The sequence below is a fragment of the Schistocerca serialis genome, chromosome 10, assembly GCF_023864345.2.
Source record: "Schistocerca serialis cubense isolate TAMUIC-IGC-003099 chromosome 10, iqSchSeri2.2, whole genome shotgun sequence".
NCBI classification, from domain to species: domain Eukaryota; kingdom Metazoa; phylum Arthropoda; class Insecta; order Orthoptera; family Acrididae; genus Schistocerca; species Schistocerca serialis.
This window is the reverse complement of record NC_064647.1, coordinates 149,077,474-149,095,249: the sequence shown is the minus strand read 5'-3', so window position 1 is coordinate 149,095,249 and position 17,776 is coordinate 149,077,474. Positions and strand designations below refer to the sequence as shown.

Sequence of the window (17,776 nt, the reverse complement as noted above, 5' to 3'; positions counted from 1 at the left end):
TCTCAAATCACGCTTTTGTGCGATCATGACCTTCGTTCTTTAACATGAGTTACCCTAGAATACAATTCCTTATGGTATTTGGTTCAAATGGCTCTGAGCGCTATGGGACTTAACATCTGTGGTCATCAGTCCCCTAGAACTTAGAACTACTCAAACCTAACCTGAGGACATCACACACATCCATGCCCGAGGCAGGATTCGAACCTGCGACCGTAGCGGTCACGCGGTTCCAGACTGAAGCGCCTAGAACCGCACGGCCACACCGGCCGGCCTTAGGGTATTATTGAATGAAAGTAAGTAAATTATGTTAACATTGATTTGTCTGTCTCCAAGACCTGCAGTAACACAATGAGAACTGAACTATTTAAGCTGCCACAAAATTTATGTTTTTCTAGTTAAAATTACTTTGCTCATATTTTAAGTAACATTGATTTTACATAAGACATCGTTGTTCAAGACCCAATGTGCTGAGTCCTCTTAAGAGAGAAGCCATTTGCTAATATCCAATCAATAATCCTCCCAAATATTTTAAGCCGTTTCCAATTTCCTCTCTTGCTGTATGTGTATTGGAAGTCCCTCATTTTTTCTGCATCGTACTGTAACAACATGTCTCAAATGCCTACAGTGTCCCCTCTGTACAGCTCCCTCAAGTACCGTGGAAGTTATTCTCTGATGTCTCAACACATGTCTCTCATTCTGCCCCTTCTTCTAATCAGTGCTTTCCATGTATTTCTTTCCTCGCCGATTCTACAGAGAACCTCCTCATTTCTTATTTAATGTCCATCTAATTTTCATCATTCATCTACAGGCAATACCTCAAATGCTTAAATTTCCTTTTTACGTCATATTACAACAGTCCACAGTTCCCTTTCATAAAATGCTTTGCTCCAAATGTGCATTATCGGAAGTATATTCGTAAAATTAAAGCCTATGTTGGACACTAGTAAACATCCTTTAAGGAGGAATTCATTCCTTGCTTGTACCAGACTGCTTATCGTATTCTTCTTATCTGTTCCATCATTTGTCATTTTGCTTACAAGATAGCAGAGTTCCTTCATTTTTGTCTACCTTGCGATCGCAAATTTCAGTGTCAAAATGGTTGCTAATCTCACTTCTGTTACTCTGCTACCTTCAGTTTTATTTAGTTTATTCTCAATCCATATTCCGTGCTCCTTAGACTGTTCATGACATTCAGAAGTTTCTGTGGTTCTTCTTTCCTTTCACCACGGATTGCAATCTCCTGTGAGAGAATGAAAAGGTAGAATTACACTTTCACTCACCAGATTTGATAAAGATTGTATGCTCTGGTCTTTCTTAATTTCTCCATTTTATTATTTTCATATGCTCCTGACCCTGTATAACTACTGGGCATACTTGATGAGCTTCATAGACTCACTAGCAGCCCTGGATTTTCTTCATAACCTCTAAAGCTCAATGCCAAATGTCAAATTCATAAAGCATTATGATGTATTTCTCAAGAAAATTTAAAACATCACAGTTGTGTACAAAACATCAATTTACAAGATACACTGGCAGCTGAGTGCATAGCGCATACGTTTCTACATTAAATGCCCTAGTTCACACCTTCATAGCAACAACGTCATTTACTATGTTTATATTCCATATTACTTCTGAAAGAACAGACACTACAAACAAACACACACACACCCACACCTAGATATACAGGGTGTTACAAAAAGGTACGGCCAAACTTTCAGGAAACATTCCTCACACATAAATAAAGGAAAGATGTTATGTGGACATGTGTCCGGAAACGCTTAATTTCCATGTTAGAGCTCATTTTAGTTTCGTCAGTATGTTCTTCCACCTACGCTCAATGGAGCACGTTATCATGATTTCATACGGGATACTCTACCTGTGCTGCTACAACATGTGCCTTTATAAGTACGACACAATATGTGGTTCATGCACGATGGAGCTCCTGCACATTTCAGTCGAAGTGTTAGTACGCTTCTCAACAGCAGATTCGGTGATCGTTGGATTGGTAGAGACGGACCAATTCCATGGCCTCCACGCTCTCCTGACCTCAACCCTCTTGACTTTCATTTATGGGGGCATTTGAAAGCTCTTGTCTACGCAACCCCGGTACCAAATGTAGAGACTCTTCGTGCTCGTATTGTGGACGGCTGTGATACAATACGCCGTTCTCCAGGGCTGCATCAGCGCATCAGGGATTCCATGCGACGGAGGGTGGATGCATGTATCCTCGCTAACGGAGGACATTTTGAACATTTCCTGTAACAAAGTGTTTGAAGTCACGCTGGTACGTTCTGTTGCTGTGTGTTTCCATTCCATGATTAATGTGATTTGAAGAGAAGTAATAAAATGAGCTCTAACATGGAAAGTAAGCGTTTCCGGACACATGCCCACATAACATATTTTCTTTCTTTGTGTGTGAGGAATGTTTCCTGAAAGTTTGGCCGTACCTTTTTGTAACACCCTGTATATATCCTAATATCGTGTAGGACAACAACAAGCACGAGAAAGTGCCGCAGAACGAGGTGGCATGGGCTTAGCTAACGTCTGAATTAGTGCTGGAGGGAACTGACACTGTGAATCCTGCAGGGCTACCCATAAATGCGTAAGAGTACCATGGCGTAGAGATCTCTTCTGAACAGCACATTGCAAGACATCTCAGATGTGCTCAATAATGTTCAAGTCTGGGGAGTTTGGTGACCAGCGGAAGTGTTTAAACTCAGAAGAGCATTCCTGCAGCACTCTGAAGCAATTCTGGACTTGTGTGGTGACCTATTGTCCTGCTGGAATTGCCCAAGACCGTCGGACTGCACAATGGACATGAATGGATGCAGGTGATTAGACAGGATGCTTACGTACGTGTCGCCTATCAGAATTGTATCTAGATATATCAGGGGTCCCATATCACTCCAGTTACACACGCCCCACACCATTACAGAGCCTCCACCACCTTGAACAGACCCCTGCTGACGTGCAGGATCCATGGATTCATCAGGCTGTCTCCAAACCCGTACACCTCCATCCGCTCGATACAACTTGAAACGAGACTCGTCCGACCAGGCAACATGCTTCTAGTCATGAACAGTCCAATGTCGGTGTTTACAGGCCGAGGCGAGGCGTAATGCTTTGTGTCATGCGATCATCAAGGGTACACAAGTGGGGATTCGACTCCGAAAGCCTATATCGCTGACGTTTCGTTGAATGGTTCGCACGCTGACACTTGTTGATGGTCCAGCATTGAAATATGCAGCAATTTTGCGGAAGTGTTATACTTCTGTCCCGTTGAACGATTATCTTCAGTCGTCATTGGTCCCATTGTTGCAGGATGTTTTCCAGCCGCAGCGATGTCGGAGATTTGATGTTCCCCACATTTCTGATATTCACGGTACACTCGTGAAATGGTCGTATGGGAAAATCTCCACTTCGTTGCTACCCCAAGATGCTGTGTCCCATCACTCGTGCGCCGACTATAGCACCAAGTTCAAACTCACTTAAATCTTGATAACCTGCCATTGTAGCAGCAGTGACCGATCTATCAACTGTGCCAAACACTTGTTCTATTATATAGGCGTTGCCGACTGCAGCACCGCATTCTGTCTGTTTACATAATACCTCTGTACTTGAATATGCATATATATACACTACTGGCCATTAAAATTGCTACAGCACGAAGATGACGTGCTACAGACGCGAAATTTAACCGACAGGAAGAAGATGCTGTGATATGCAAATGAGTAGCTTTTCAGAGCATTCACACAAGGTTGGCGCCGGTGGCGACATCTACAACGTGCTGACATGAGGAAAGTTTTCAACAGGTTTTTCATACATAAACAGCAGTTAACCAGCGTTGCCTGGTGAAACGTTGTTGTAATGCCTTGTGTAAGGAGGAGAAATGCATACCATCACGTTTCCGACTTTGATAAAGGTCGGATTGTAGCCTATCGCGATTGCGGTTTATCGTATCGCGACATTTCTGCTCGCGTTGGTCGAGATCCAGTGACTGTTAGCAGAATATGGAATCGGGGGGTTCAGGACGGTAATACGGAACGCCGTGCTGGATCCCAACGGCCTCCTATCACCAGCAGTCGAGATGACAGGTATCTTATCCGCATGGCTGTAACGAATCGTGCAGCCACGTCTCGATCGCTGAGTCAAGATGGGGACGTTTGCAAGACAACAACCATCTGCACGAACAGTTCAACGACGTTTGCAGCAGTATGGACTGTCAGCTCGGAGACCATGGCTGCGGTTACCCTTGACGGTGCATCACAGACAGGAGCGCCTGCGATGGTGTACTCAGTGACGAAGCTGGGTGAACGAATGGTAAAACATTTTTTCGGATGAATCCAGGTTCCGGTTACAGCATCATGATGGTCGCATCCGTGTTTTGTGACATCGCGGTGAACGCACATTGGAAGCGTATATTCGTCATCGCCATACTGGCGTATCACCCGGCGTGATGGTATGGGGTGCCATTGGTTACACGTCTCGGTCACCTCTTATTCACACTGACGGCACTTTGAACAATGGATGTTACATTTCAGATGTGTTACGAGCCGTGGCTCTATCCTTCATTCGATCCCTGCGAAACCTTACATTTCAGCAGGGCAATGTACGACCCCATGTTGCAGGTCCTGTACGGACCTTTCTGGATACAAAATGTTCGACTGGTGGCCTGGCCAGCACATTCTCGAGATCTCTCACCAATTGAAAACGTCTGGTCAATGATGACCGAGCAACTGGCTCGTCACAATACGCCAGTGACTACTCTTGATGAACTGCGGTATCGTGTTTAAGCTGCATGGGCAGCTGTACCTGTACACGCCATCCAAGCTCTGTTTGGCTTGATGCCCAGGCGTATCAAGGCTGTTATTACGGCCAGAGGTGGTTGTTCTGGGTACTGATTTCTCAGGATCTCTGTACTCAAATTGCGTGAAAATGTAACGTTTATCATCTGCATTTCTTCTCGGTGTAGCAATTTTAATGGTCAGTAGTGTACTTCTGGTCAGCTACAGATTAAATCAGTAACAGTTCAGCAGAGAAGGGTTGGTCAAAGACGATGCGATAAGATCCTTCACTCCCACCTGCAATCTCTCCCATCTCTCCCTCCCATACCTACCATCCATTTCCACCAAATCCAATATATATATATATATATATGTTTGTGTGTGTTTGTGTGTGTGATACAGTTCTATGCTAAAAAATTTTTCAGTTATTATTCAATGCTTCAAATTCTTGTACCTAAATTTTAATTTCTTGTCAGTGCTCACATTTCATGTGATTCATTCTTAAAACTAAAAGTATATTAACTTTAATAAAACAATATGATTAAGTGTTTGTTATCTAACATATACATTTGTTAATAAATATGGAATTTAAGTAGTAGAAAAAAAGGTTTGCTGTTTCTGAGCTGTAAAGCAGAGACGGTTGCAAGTACTTTACAGTTTGGCCTCAGCTTCTGACGACTATCTCAAAACACCTACAAAACACCTCAAAAGTTTCTTTCACAACAGCAATCGGAAGTCTTCTAAATCTCCCCACACCAGAAAAGTCCCCAGCGACATTTAGTCCTCACCTCAGCAACGGCAGTGCATGCTGTCCAGCTATGGCCAGGGGCTGCAGCTGCTGCCCCCACGGCAGCTGCTGTTGCTGCTGCTGCAGCTGCTGGAGCAGCAGTGACGGGGAGGCCGCTGCCTGGAGTGCCGTTATGGGAATCACCAGCGCCGGCACAGATGCGGCGTCTGGGCCACCGCCCGGTGTGAGTGGCAGCTGTGCTACAAAGGAGCCTGCGGGTGCCCCCAGCTGTGGGGGCAGCTGCTGCGGGGCCAGCTGCTGCGTGGACAGCTGCTGCGTGGACACGTCCCAGCGGCCGCCCAGCTGCGGCAAGGTGGGTGGTGGCGGCACCCTGGCACCTCCTGAGCCTGCAGCAGCAAGAGGGGCTCAGTTTCTCTGACAAATGAAAAGTCCAAGAGGTCATACCATTGATTGGAATATGCAAGAGTACAGTGTCGTCACTATTACTTCCTCAAATTTTCTTCAGGTGCACTATCCTTGAGAGGTGTATATATATATATATATATATATATATATATATATGTGTGTGTGTGTGTGTGTGTGTGTGTGTGGGTGGGTGGGTGGGTGGGTGGGTGTGGGTGTGTGCTTTAATCAGACAAATGTCTTTGACAGCTGACAGAAATATATATATATATATATATATATATATATATATATATATATATATATATATATAGGGTGAAAGAGTAAAGAAAAATGTACATACAAACATGGGTCCACAAATAAATGATTTTGCCAGAAATTAATATCTTTGCTAATATGAAGCCATCGCAAAATTGTATGAGGCTAAGGTAAAGCATGATTTACATTTATTTTGTTGTTATTGGTCTGCTGAATCTAATAAAACATGTCCCAGACCTGTATTTGCAGAAATTCTCCAGAACATCCACATTATGAACGCTACTTAGAGAACCTGTCTTTCGTAACATTCGAAATACTCCACTAACGGTTCGTGCATTCGGCATCCTCCGAGTTGGAAAACGTACGCGATATTCATTAACTGCAGCCATAGCATTATCATCACATTTGCCATAAAGAAACTATTGGCGTATTCTTCCGCCATAAATTTGAAAGGCATCCCTATTTCATAAATAATGTACAAACTACATCAGTTAGAATGTAGGAACTCATCCCTGGGCTGTATCCCTCCTACCAGCTACACCGTACCCTAATATACCAATACCATCTCAAACGGAGATTAAATCTCACTCATCCTTTGCCCTGCTGGCATTTGACTCCTATCCAAACACCTGCATCTTAACTATCTGGACCTTCACACAGTCATCTCCCATCCTTTTCCATCTATCCTCTCAACACCTCCCACAACCCGATGCCCACAGGCAGTCAGCAGGAGCACACATCACATTATCACCATTATGACTGTCGTCATCATCAACTTTTCATGCCCGCATCTCGTGGTCGCGCGGTAGCGTTCTCGCTTCCCACGCCCGGGTTCCTGGGTTCAATTCCCGGCGGGGCCAGGGATTTTCTCTGCCTCGTGATGGCTGGGTGTTGTGTGATGTCCTTAGGTTAGTTAGTTTTTAGTAGTTCTAAGTTCTAGGGGACTGACGACCTACGATGTTAAGTCCCACAGTGCTCAGAGCCATTTGAACCAACCAACTTTTCATGAACACTGTCCTCTGTATTTCAACCTCATAAACTGTTTATTAATTTAATCTTAAATATTTCAATCAGTAGATAATTGTAGCTGCCATCCCACCTAATTTGGTGGAATGTAAATACCTTTTAAATAACAAAAAAGCTGAACAACAGAAACAGAAAATTTTCTTGTTCACTTGCTAAGGATGAGGCACTTGGGCAGAATGTGAAATTAGCTTATATTCTCACTTACCGTTTGCAAAGTCTGTCCCAGAAGACATGGAGGAGTGCTCAGTGGATGCTGGGCGTTGCTTGTTGTGTCGATGTCTGTTGCTACGGTGCTTCTGCTTGACACGCAGCTTCTGGCCCTGCAGCTGCTGTCCTGTGGACTGTGTCTGCGGTGACTCCCTTGGAGGGCTGTGGGGATTCTTCAGCTGCTGCAGCTGCAGCTGCTGCTCTGTGGACTGGGAGGCTTGTGGCTGTCGCGGCTGGGATTTGGAGCTCTGCAGCTGCAGCTGCTGTTGTTCACGGTGCTGCTGGGATGCCACTGGTTGTGGAGGCCAGCTGTGAGGCTTCTGCAGCTGCTGTCGGTAGGGCATGCTCTGAAGAGGAGACGCAGGCGGTGACGTCAGTGAAGGAGCTGGGGGTGGTGTAGTGGCCACTGGCGTCGTTGCAGGCTGTCACAAAGAGCTTGATGGTATATTACTGGTAGCCCACGTGCTGCTAATTATGCACAAGCTAACCTACTAATTACAGGGCGACCTAGGCAAATCGGGCCCTACAATTGCATGATAAGTACCAGTCTTTATATTACCGACTGGTTTTTATGTGTACTGATGGTTTCATTATGTGTAATGCCAAGTGTTTTATGGGTCAGCTTACTGGAAATGATATACTGAAGGTGGAAATGTCCTGACACTATTTCGTTCACAAAACGCTGGAAGAACTGGACGTGTGTGGACTGATGTGTAAGCTGTAACTCGTGAACAACATTTTCACGAAATTATCTTTTATTCCCATCTGAAGAGGCTATGGTTTTGTGGTATTCTAATAATATCATTCAGCTGAGTAACGTTTTCTGGTGTTTAGAGTGATTTTGGATAGGTTCTAATATTTTTTTTGTTTGAAGTACATTGCTAGAAAAGATTGTTTCATAAATTCATCCCAGACGTTAGCCATTGAAACGCTAGACAAAAGTGGAATAGGTAGTGGTACATGCAAGATATCCATTGATATAGAGTTCACGAGTTTTTCCATGGTTTTTGTGACAATAACGCCATTTTATATTTGTAGTATAGGCAAGGGTAGTCAGTAAAACGGAAAAGACGATGACGCTGATGATGCGTGTCACGAAATGCCCAGTGTCATTAGAAGACATTGTTTTGGTTTTCATTTTACAGAAAATGTTATCCTAACTATAATGCATCAGAACAGTGTTAGATTACTGTGGTATAATATCCACTTGAATCTCTATCGATGATAACGATATAACAGGAAGATATTCACAGTTTAAAGTGCGAAACTCTTATCAACTGAATTTTTATGTATTGAGTAAGTGGCAGCTGCAATTCAGCGCTCTTTGGAGAATTAGAATGTGTAGCTAGACTGTTTGTAAAGCAGCACAAATAGTAACATATTGTGGGCGTTCGCTACTATTTTCATGCAAGTGTTACCTCGTTAATGGGTACGCAGCTATAATGTGCTGTTTCACAATATGTTATGTACCAGCTGAGCATAACCGTAACTCATAATTTCCGATGTACGATATTGACACTAGAGTATAAACACAGTTCATAATGGCTACGTAAGTAGGGTCTAGTTGTGTGACTAAGAATACTTCGTAATAGATATTAACGCCAGGATGGGATGACATCGCCTTCATTCAATAAACGTATAGCGGTGGTGTCCATATAAAGAAGTACTTTTTACAGTGTATTATTTACATGCGGTCTTTATATTGAAATAAGAAATATGGAGAAAAACGAGATTTGACCAGACTGCACCTACGAATGTTGTTGTTATGGTCTTCAGTCCTGAGACTGGTTTGATGCAGCTTTCCATGCTACTCTATCCTGTGCAAACTTCTTTATCTGCTAGTACCTATTGCAACCTAAATCCTTCTGAATCTGCTTAGTGTATTCATCTCTTAGTCTCCCTCTACGATTTTTACCCTCCACGCTGCCCTCCAATGCTAAATTGGTGATCCCTTGATGCCTCAGAACATGTCCTACCAACCGGTGCCTTCTTCTTGTCAAGTTGTGCCACAAACTCCTCTTCTCCCCAATTCTATTCAATACCTCCTCATTAGTTATGTGATCTACCCATCTAATCTTCAGCATTCTTCTGTAGCACCACATTTCGAAATCTTCTATTCTCTTCTTGTCCAAACTACTTATCGTCCGCGTTTCACTTCCATACCTGGCTACACTCCATACAAATACTTTCAGAAACGACTTCCTGACACTTAAATCTATACTCGATGTAAACAAATTTCTATTCTTCAGAAACGCTATCCTTGCCATTGCCATGCTACATTTTATATCCTCTCTACTTCAACCATCATCAGTTGTTTTGCTCCCCAAGTAGCAAACTCCTTTACTACTTTAAGTGTCTCATTTCCTAATCTAATTGCCTCAGCATCACCCGACTTAATTCGACTACATTCCATGCATAAGGAACTTTAATTTTAGAATTAATTACAGAAAGTTATGAAATCAGGAAAAAGCAAAGCACCAATTTGAGCCATATATTAGGAAATGGGCCAAAAGATGAAACTTTTATATGAAAAAATAACACAGAAGACTGTAATCACGAAGAAAAATTTAAAGATGAAACTAGGTTGATGCTTTATGGCCATACCCAAGAAAAGTGTTGATAGAACGACAAGAAAAATTGTGCATCAGTTTGTAAAAGGTAAACCTATATGAGTTAGGAAAATGTGTGAAGAACTTGAAACCGATATTCAAGAAATTGCAGACAGGATAAAGTGTAAAACCTAAATTAAAAGGTGAGAGGTTTCAAAGACAAAACAGTCCCAGAAAGACAGGAAAGAAAATGTATGACACACGATAGGAGAGAAAAAAATGTGAACAGATGAACGGCTACTGAAGAAAGCGTAAGGCTAGCTTTGTAGCTTAAAGTGATCTTCAGCTGACTTGTACGAAAGAAGAAGAAGAAGTTGATGAGAGAGCTCACCATGGCGTCACTCTGGTGGAAGGTGTCGCTGTTCCCGAGGGCCTTGGCGTGGTCGAAGACGTCACGGCCAGCACTGGCGCTGCCGACCTCGGCTGGAGCCTGCAGCTGGTCGTTCGGGCTGGACGAGCCATCGACGTCGTTAAGGAAGAACAGGGCGTTTCCTCGAGTCAGTAGCAAGCTGCTGATTGGTGGGGGTGTGCTCCTGCAACAGCGGTTGCGAATCCTCAAGTCATTCCAGGGAAACACACCAACAGTAATACTGTGAGCTCAGCGGCCAGGTGTAGTGTCCGTGTGGCAGCCGCATAGTCCATGTGTTCTCTGCCTAGTCCGTTTCATAACGCCTTAACATCATTACAATTATTTTAGTCATTACACAATATATTAGTCAGTTCTAATCGTAATATTTTCATTAAAGAGCTTATTATGGGAGACATATTTTTATTGCGTAAGTTCTATTCGATTTTGAAGAACTGTAAACTAAATGTTTGTTTAAAACTGTCGCTGGCTTTGCCATTACTCGAAGAAATATTTTTATTGGTTAACCACTCTTCGATTGTGAAGTTCTGCAGACTACAGTTATCTATATCTATATACAGAAGGCTTGTATGTGTACATACTGACGGACGTTTCTGCATGACCGATCACTGCAACCCACCTGTGGCTGCCACTGACTCACATTGTGGCAGCCGTTGTTTCACCATATCCCACTCTAGAGATGGGCAAACTCGTTCATCCTTGGGAACTACACTACTGCCCATTAAAATTGCTACACCAAGAAGAAATGCAGATGATAAACGGGTATTCATTGGACAAATATATTATACTACAACTGACGTGTGATAACATTTCCACGCAATTTGGGTGCATAGATCCTGAGAAATCAGTACCCAGAACAACCACCTCTGAGCACTATAGGACTTAACATCTATGGTCATCAGTCCCCTAGAACTTAGAACTACTTAAACCTAACTAGCCTAAGGACATCACACAGCACCCAGTCATCACGAGGCAGAGAAACCTCCGGCAGTAATAACGGCCTCGATACGCCTGGGCATTGAGTCAAACAGAGCTTGGATGGCGTGTACAGGTACAGCTGCCCATGTAGCTTCAACACGATACCATAGTTCATCAAGAGTAGTGACTGGCGTATTGTAACGATCCAGTTGCTCGGCCACCATTGACCATACGTTTTCAATTGGTGAGAGATCTGGAGAATGTCCTGGCCAGGGCAACAGTCTAACATTTTCTGTGTCCAGAAAGGCCCGTACAGGACCCGCAACATGCGGTCGTGCATTATCCTGCTGGAATTTAGGGATTCACAGGGATCGAACGAAGGGTAGAGCCACGGATCGTAACACATCTGAAATGTAACGTCCACTGTTCAAAGTGCCGTCAATGCGAACAAGAGGTGACCGAGACGTGTAACCAATGGCACCCCATACCATCACGCCGGGTGATACGCCAGTATGGCGATGACGAATACACGCTTCCAACGTCCGTTCACCGCGATGTCGCCAAACACGGATGCGACCATTATGATGCTGTAAACAGAACCTGGATTCATCCGAAAAAAATGACGTTTTGCCATTCGTGCACCCAGGTTCGTCGTTGAGTACACCATCGCCGGCGCTCCTGTCTGTGATGCACCGTCAAGGGTAACAGCAGCCATGGTCTCCGAGCTGATAGTCCATGCTGCTGCAAACGTCGTCGATCTGTTCGTGCAGATGGTTGTTGTCTTGGAAACGTTCCCATCTGTTGACTCATGGATCGAGATGTGGCTACACGATCCGTTACAGCCATGCGGATAAGATGCCTGTCATCTCGACTGCTATTGATACGAGGCCGTTGGGGTCCAGCTCGGCGTTCCGTTTTACCCTCCTGAACCCACCGATTCCATATTCTGCTAACAGTCATTGGATCTCCACCAACTGGAGCAACAATGTCGCGATACGATAAACCACAATCGCGATAGGCTACAATCTGACCTTTACCAAAGTCGGAAACGTGATGGTACGCATTTCTCGTCCTTACACGAGGTATCACAACAACATTTCACCAAGCAACGCCGGTAAACTGCTGTTTGTGTATGAGAAATCTGTTGCAAACTTTCCTCATGTCAGCACGTTATTGGTGTCGCCACCGGAACCAATCTTGTGTGAATGCTCTGAAAAGCTAATAATTTGCATATCACAGCATCTTCGTCCTGTCGGTTAAATTTCGCGTCTGTAGCACGTCATCTTCGTGGTGTAGCATTTTTAATGGCCAGTAGTGTATTTATTTTAACAACTGGTTTCAGTCGACTGGCCATTATCAGGTATCTGTAGACTGCAATAAATTTCAATTATTTCCATTTGGTGCACAGGAACCTGATGATGCTCAGTCGACCGAAACTATTTGCGTAGTATCCTGCCCACTCGTCTAATATAAGGTGCCTAGGAAGCAGGTTTCTCGGATCGCTAGACAACAATTCAAGCAAATCGTATTACCGGACTTCATTACAATGCGAGTAAGTTAAATTGACAATTCTTAACTTTTTGCGTATTCGCAAAGGTGTGTCGCAATCAACTGGCGACATCCACAGAATCATGATCCTTCGCTATGTTCAATGCAAGCAAAACAAAATAGTTCATAAGTCACTGCTATAGCTTTAGTATGACGGTTAGTCTTTCAATCGGGCCGCGGCTAGGCGGCACGGCACTTATACGAGGGGCGTTTGAAAAGTACGTGCAAAGTCCGAGAGATGGCACCACAAGTGCGTATCGAGATCATGTTTAGTTAGTAGCATCTTTGGAAAGAACGCACACCAAGTTTCAGCCATGTTGGTATATTTCTTTGTGTTTGGCATTCGTGTGAATCAAGGAAGTCGAGTGATTGTCAAAAAATGGACGAAGAAGAATTTCGTGTTGTGATTAAACATTACGTTATGCAATGCAAAACGCCTCAGGAGACTAAAGAGAAGCTTGATAAACATTACGGTGACTCTGCACCTTCGATTAGAACAGTTTATAAGTCGTTTCAAAATTTTCGGAGTGGTCATATGGGCACAAGTGATGCTGAACGTTCTGGACGCCCTGTGGAGGTTACGACTCCAGAAATCACTGATAAAATCCATGATATGGTGATGGATGACAGAGGAGTTAACGTGCGCGACATTGTTAGTGCTGTGGGAATGTCAAATGAACGGGTACATAATATTTTGCATAAATATTTGGACATGAGAAAGCTATCCGCAGGATAGGTTCCGCGATTGCTCATGCTTGACGAAAAACGGAATCGTGTGAAGTGTTGCAAGGATGGTTTGCAGCTGTTCAGGAAGAATCCGCAGGATTTTAAGCGTCGTTTCGTCAGTATGGATGACACATGTGTACATTACTATACTCCTGATGTCAAATAACAATCTAAACAATGGGTTACCAAGGGAGAATCTGCACCAAAAAAGACGAAGATCACTCCTTCGACCGAAAAGGATATGGTGACTGTCTTTTGGGATTCGCAAGGGATAATCCTCGTCTATCTGGAACAGGGTAAAATTATTACAGGTGCAAATTATTCATCGTTATTGGACCGTTTGAAAACCGAGCTGCAAGAAAAACGCCAACGATTGGACAGCAAAATATGTCCTTTTCCATCATGATAATGCAGTAGCACACTCCTCAGCAGTTGTGGACGCAAAATTAATGGAAATAGGATTCCAACTGGTTTCACATCCCCCGTTTTCTACAGACTTGGCTCTCTCGGACTACTATTTGTTTCCCAATTTGAAGAAATGGCTTGCAAAACAAAGATTTTAATCAAACGAGGAGGTGATTGCAGCAACTAATAGCTATTTTGCAGACTTGGACAATTCCTATTATTCTGAAGGGGTCAACAAATTAGAAAAGCCTTGGGCGAAGTGTATAAGTCTAAAAGGAGACTACGTCGAAAAATAAGAAATGTTTACCCCAAACACCCCCCCCCCCCCCCCCACCATGAACCATGGACCTTGCCGTTGGTGGGGAGGCTTGCGTGCCTCAGCGATACAGATAGCCGTACCGTAGGTGCAACCACAACGGAGGGGTATCTGTTGAGAGGCCAGACAAATGTATGGTTCCTGAAGAGGGACAGCAGCCTTTTCAGTAGTTGCAAGGGCAACAGTCTGGATGATTGACTGATCTGGCCTTGTAACAATAACCAAAACGGCCTTGCTGTGCTGGTACTGCGAACGGCTGAAAGCAAGGGGAAACTACAGCCGTAGTTTTTCCCGAGGGCATGCAGCTTTACTGTGTGATTAAATGATGATGGCGTCCTCTTGGGTAAAATATTCCGGAAGTAAAATAGTCCTCCATTTGGATCTCCGGGCGGGGACTACTCAAGAGGATGACGTTATCAGGAGAAAGAAAACTGGCGTTCTACGGATCGGAGCGTGGAATGTCAGATCCCTTAATCGGGCAGGTAGGTTAGAAAATTTAGAAAGGGAAATGGATACGTTGAAGTTAGATATAGTGGGAATCAGTGAAGTTAGGTGGCAGGAGGAACAAGACTTCTGGTCAGGTGACTACAGGGTTATAAACACAAAATCAAATAGGGGTAATGCAGGAGTAGGTTTAATAATGAATAGGAAAATAGGAATGTGGGTAAGCTACTACAAACAGCATAGTGAACGCATTATTGTGGCCGAGATAGATACGAAGCCCACACCTACTACAGTAGTACAAGTTTATATGCCAACTAGCTCTGCAGATGACGAAGAAATTGAAGAAATGTATGATGAAATAAAAGAAATTATTCAGATAGTGAAGGGAGACGAAAATTTAATAGTCATGGGTGACTGGAATTCGAGTGTAGGAAAATGGAGAGAAGGAAACGTAGTAGGTGAATATGGATTGGCGCTAAGAAATGAAAGAGGAAGCCGCCTGGTAGAATTTTGCACAGAGCACAACATAATCATAGCTAACACTTGGTTTAAGAACCATGGAAGAAGGTTGTATACATGGAAGAACCCTGGAGATACTAAAAGGTATCAGATAGATTATATAATGGTAAGACAGAGATTTAGGAACCAGGTTTTAAATTGTAAGACATTTCCAGGGGCAGATGTGGACTCTGACCACTATCTGTTGGTTATGACCTGTAGATTAAAACTGAAGAAACTGCAAAAAGGTGGGAATTTAAGGAGATGGGACCTGGATAAACTGAAAGAACCAGAGGTTGTACAGAGTTTCAGGGAGAGCATAAGGGAACAATTGACAGGAAAGGGGGAAAGAAATACAGTAGAAGAAGAATGGGTAGCTTTGAGGGATGAAGTAGTGAAGGCAGCAGAGGATCAAGTAGGTAAAAAGACGAGGACTAGTAGAAATCCTTGGGTAACAGAAGAAATATTGAATTTAATTGATGAAGGGAGAAAATATAAAAATGCAATAAATGAAGCAGGCAAAAAGGAATACAAACGTCTCAAAAATGAGGTCGACAGGAAGTGCAAAATGGCTAAGCAGGGATGGCTAGAGGACAAATGTAAGGATGTAGAGACTTATCTCACTAGGGGTAAGATAGATACTGCCTACAGGAAAATTAAAGAGACCTTTGGAGATAAGAGAACGACTTGTATGAATATCAAGAGCTCAGATGGAAATCCAGTTCTAAGCAAAGAAGGGAAAGCAGAAAGGTGGAAGGAGTATATAGAGGGTCTATAGAAGGGCGATGTACTTGAGGACAATATTATGGAAATGGAAGAGGATGTAGATGAAGATGAAATGGGAGATACGATACTGCGTGAAGAGTTTGACAGAGCTCTGAAAGACATGAGTCGAAACAAGGCCCCGGGAGTAGACAACATTCCATTGGAACTACTGATGGCGTTGGGAGAGCCAGTCCTGACAGAACTCTACCATCTGGTGAGCAAGATGTATGAAACAGGCGAAATACCCTCAGACTTCAAGAAGAATATAATAATTCCAATCCCAAAGAAAGCAGGTGTTGACAGATGTGAAAATTACCGAACAATTAGTTTAATAAGCCACAGCTGCAAAATACTAACACGAATTCTTTACAGACGAATGGAAAAACTAGTAGAAGCCGACCTCGGGGAAGATCAGTTTGGATTCCGTAGAAACACTGGAACACGTGAGGCAATACTGACCTTACGACTTATCTTAGAAGAAAGATTAAGGAAAGGCAAACCTACGTTTCTAGCATTTGTAGACTTAGAGAAAGCTTTTGACAATGTTGACTGGAATACTCTCTTTCGATCTCTAAAGGTGGCAGGGGTAAAATATAGGGAGCGGCAGGCTATTTACAATTTGTACAGAAACCAGATGGCAGTTATAAGAGTCGAGGGACATGAAAGGGAAGCAGTGGTTGGGAAGGGAGTAAGGCAGGGCTGTAGTCTCTCCCCGATGTTATTCAATCTGTATATTGAGCAAGCAGTAAAGGAAACAAAAGAAAAATTCGGAGTAGGTATTAAAATTCATGGAGAAGAAATAAAAACTTTGAGGTTCGCCGATGACATTGTAGTTCTGTCAGAGACAGCAAAGGACTTGGAAGAGCAGTTGAATGGAATGGACAGTGTCTTGAAAGGAGGATATAAGATGAACATCAACAAAAGCAAAACGAGGATAATGGAATGTAGTCGAATTAAGTCGGGTGATGCTGAGGGAATTAGATTAGGAAATGAGACACTTAAAGCAGTAAAGGAGTTTTGCTATTTGGGGAGCAAAATAACTGATGATGGTCGAAGTAGAGAGGCTATAAAATGTAGACTGGGAATGGCAAGGAAAGCGTTTCTGAAGAAGAGAAATTTGTTGACATCGAGTATAGATTTAAGTGTCAGGAAGACATTTCTGAAAGTATTTGTATGGAGTGTAGCCATGTATGGAAGTGAAACATGGACGATAAATAGTTTGGACAAGAAGAGAATAGAAGATTTCGAAATGTGGTGCTACAGAAGAATGCTGCAGATTAGATGGGTAGACCACATAACTAATGAGGAAGTAATGAATAGGACTGGGGAGAAGAGGAGTTTGTGGCACAACTTGACCAGAAGAAGGGATCGGGTGGTAGGACATGTTCTGAGGCATCAAGGGATCACCAATTTAGTATTGGGAGGGCAGCGTGGAGGGTAAAAATCGTAGAGGGAGACCAAGAGATGAATACACTAAGCAGATTGAGAAGGATGTAGGTTGCAGTAGGTACTGGGAGATGAACAGGCTTGCACAGGATAGAGTAGCATGGAGAGCTGCATCAAACCAGTCTCAGGACTGAAGACCACAACAAACCCCAAACACGTAGTAGTTTTTATTTTTGCACGGCCTTTTTAAACGCCCCTCGTATGGAGGCTCCACCAGCTTGAACAGTCCCATGCCGACATGCACGGTCCATGGATTCATGAGGTTGTCTTCATGCTCGTGCACGTCCATCCACTCGATAAAATTTGAAA

The 17,776-nt window shown here is 43.4% G+C and overlaps 1 protein-coding gene across 1 annotated transcript in view; it reads right to left on the bottom strand.

Annotated features, from left to right (window-relative positions):
- Positions 1-1,384: 1,384 nt before the first annotated feature.
- LOC126424623 (transcription factor SPT20 homolog) overlaps positions 1,385-17,776 on the bottom strand; it is a 32,867-nt gene continuing 16,475 nt past the window's right edge. The window contains exons 2-5 of the mRNA XM_050087360.1: positions 10,366-10,567; positions 7,424-7,847; positions 5,642-5,918; positions 1,385-1,424 (exon numbers count right to left, since the gene is read on the bottom strand). Of these exons, the coding sequence (XP_049943317.1) occupies positions 1,385-1,424; positions 5,642-5,918; positions 7,424-7,847; positions 10,366-10,567 (943 nt within the window). The remainder of the gene's footprint in view (positions 1,425-5,641; positions 5,919-7,423; positions 7,848-10,365; positions 10,568-17,776) is intronic.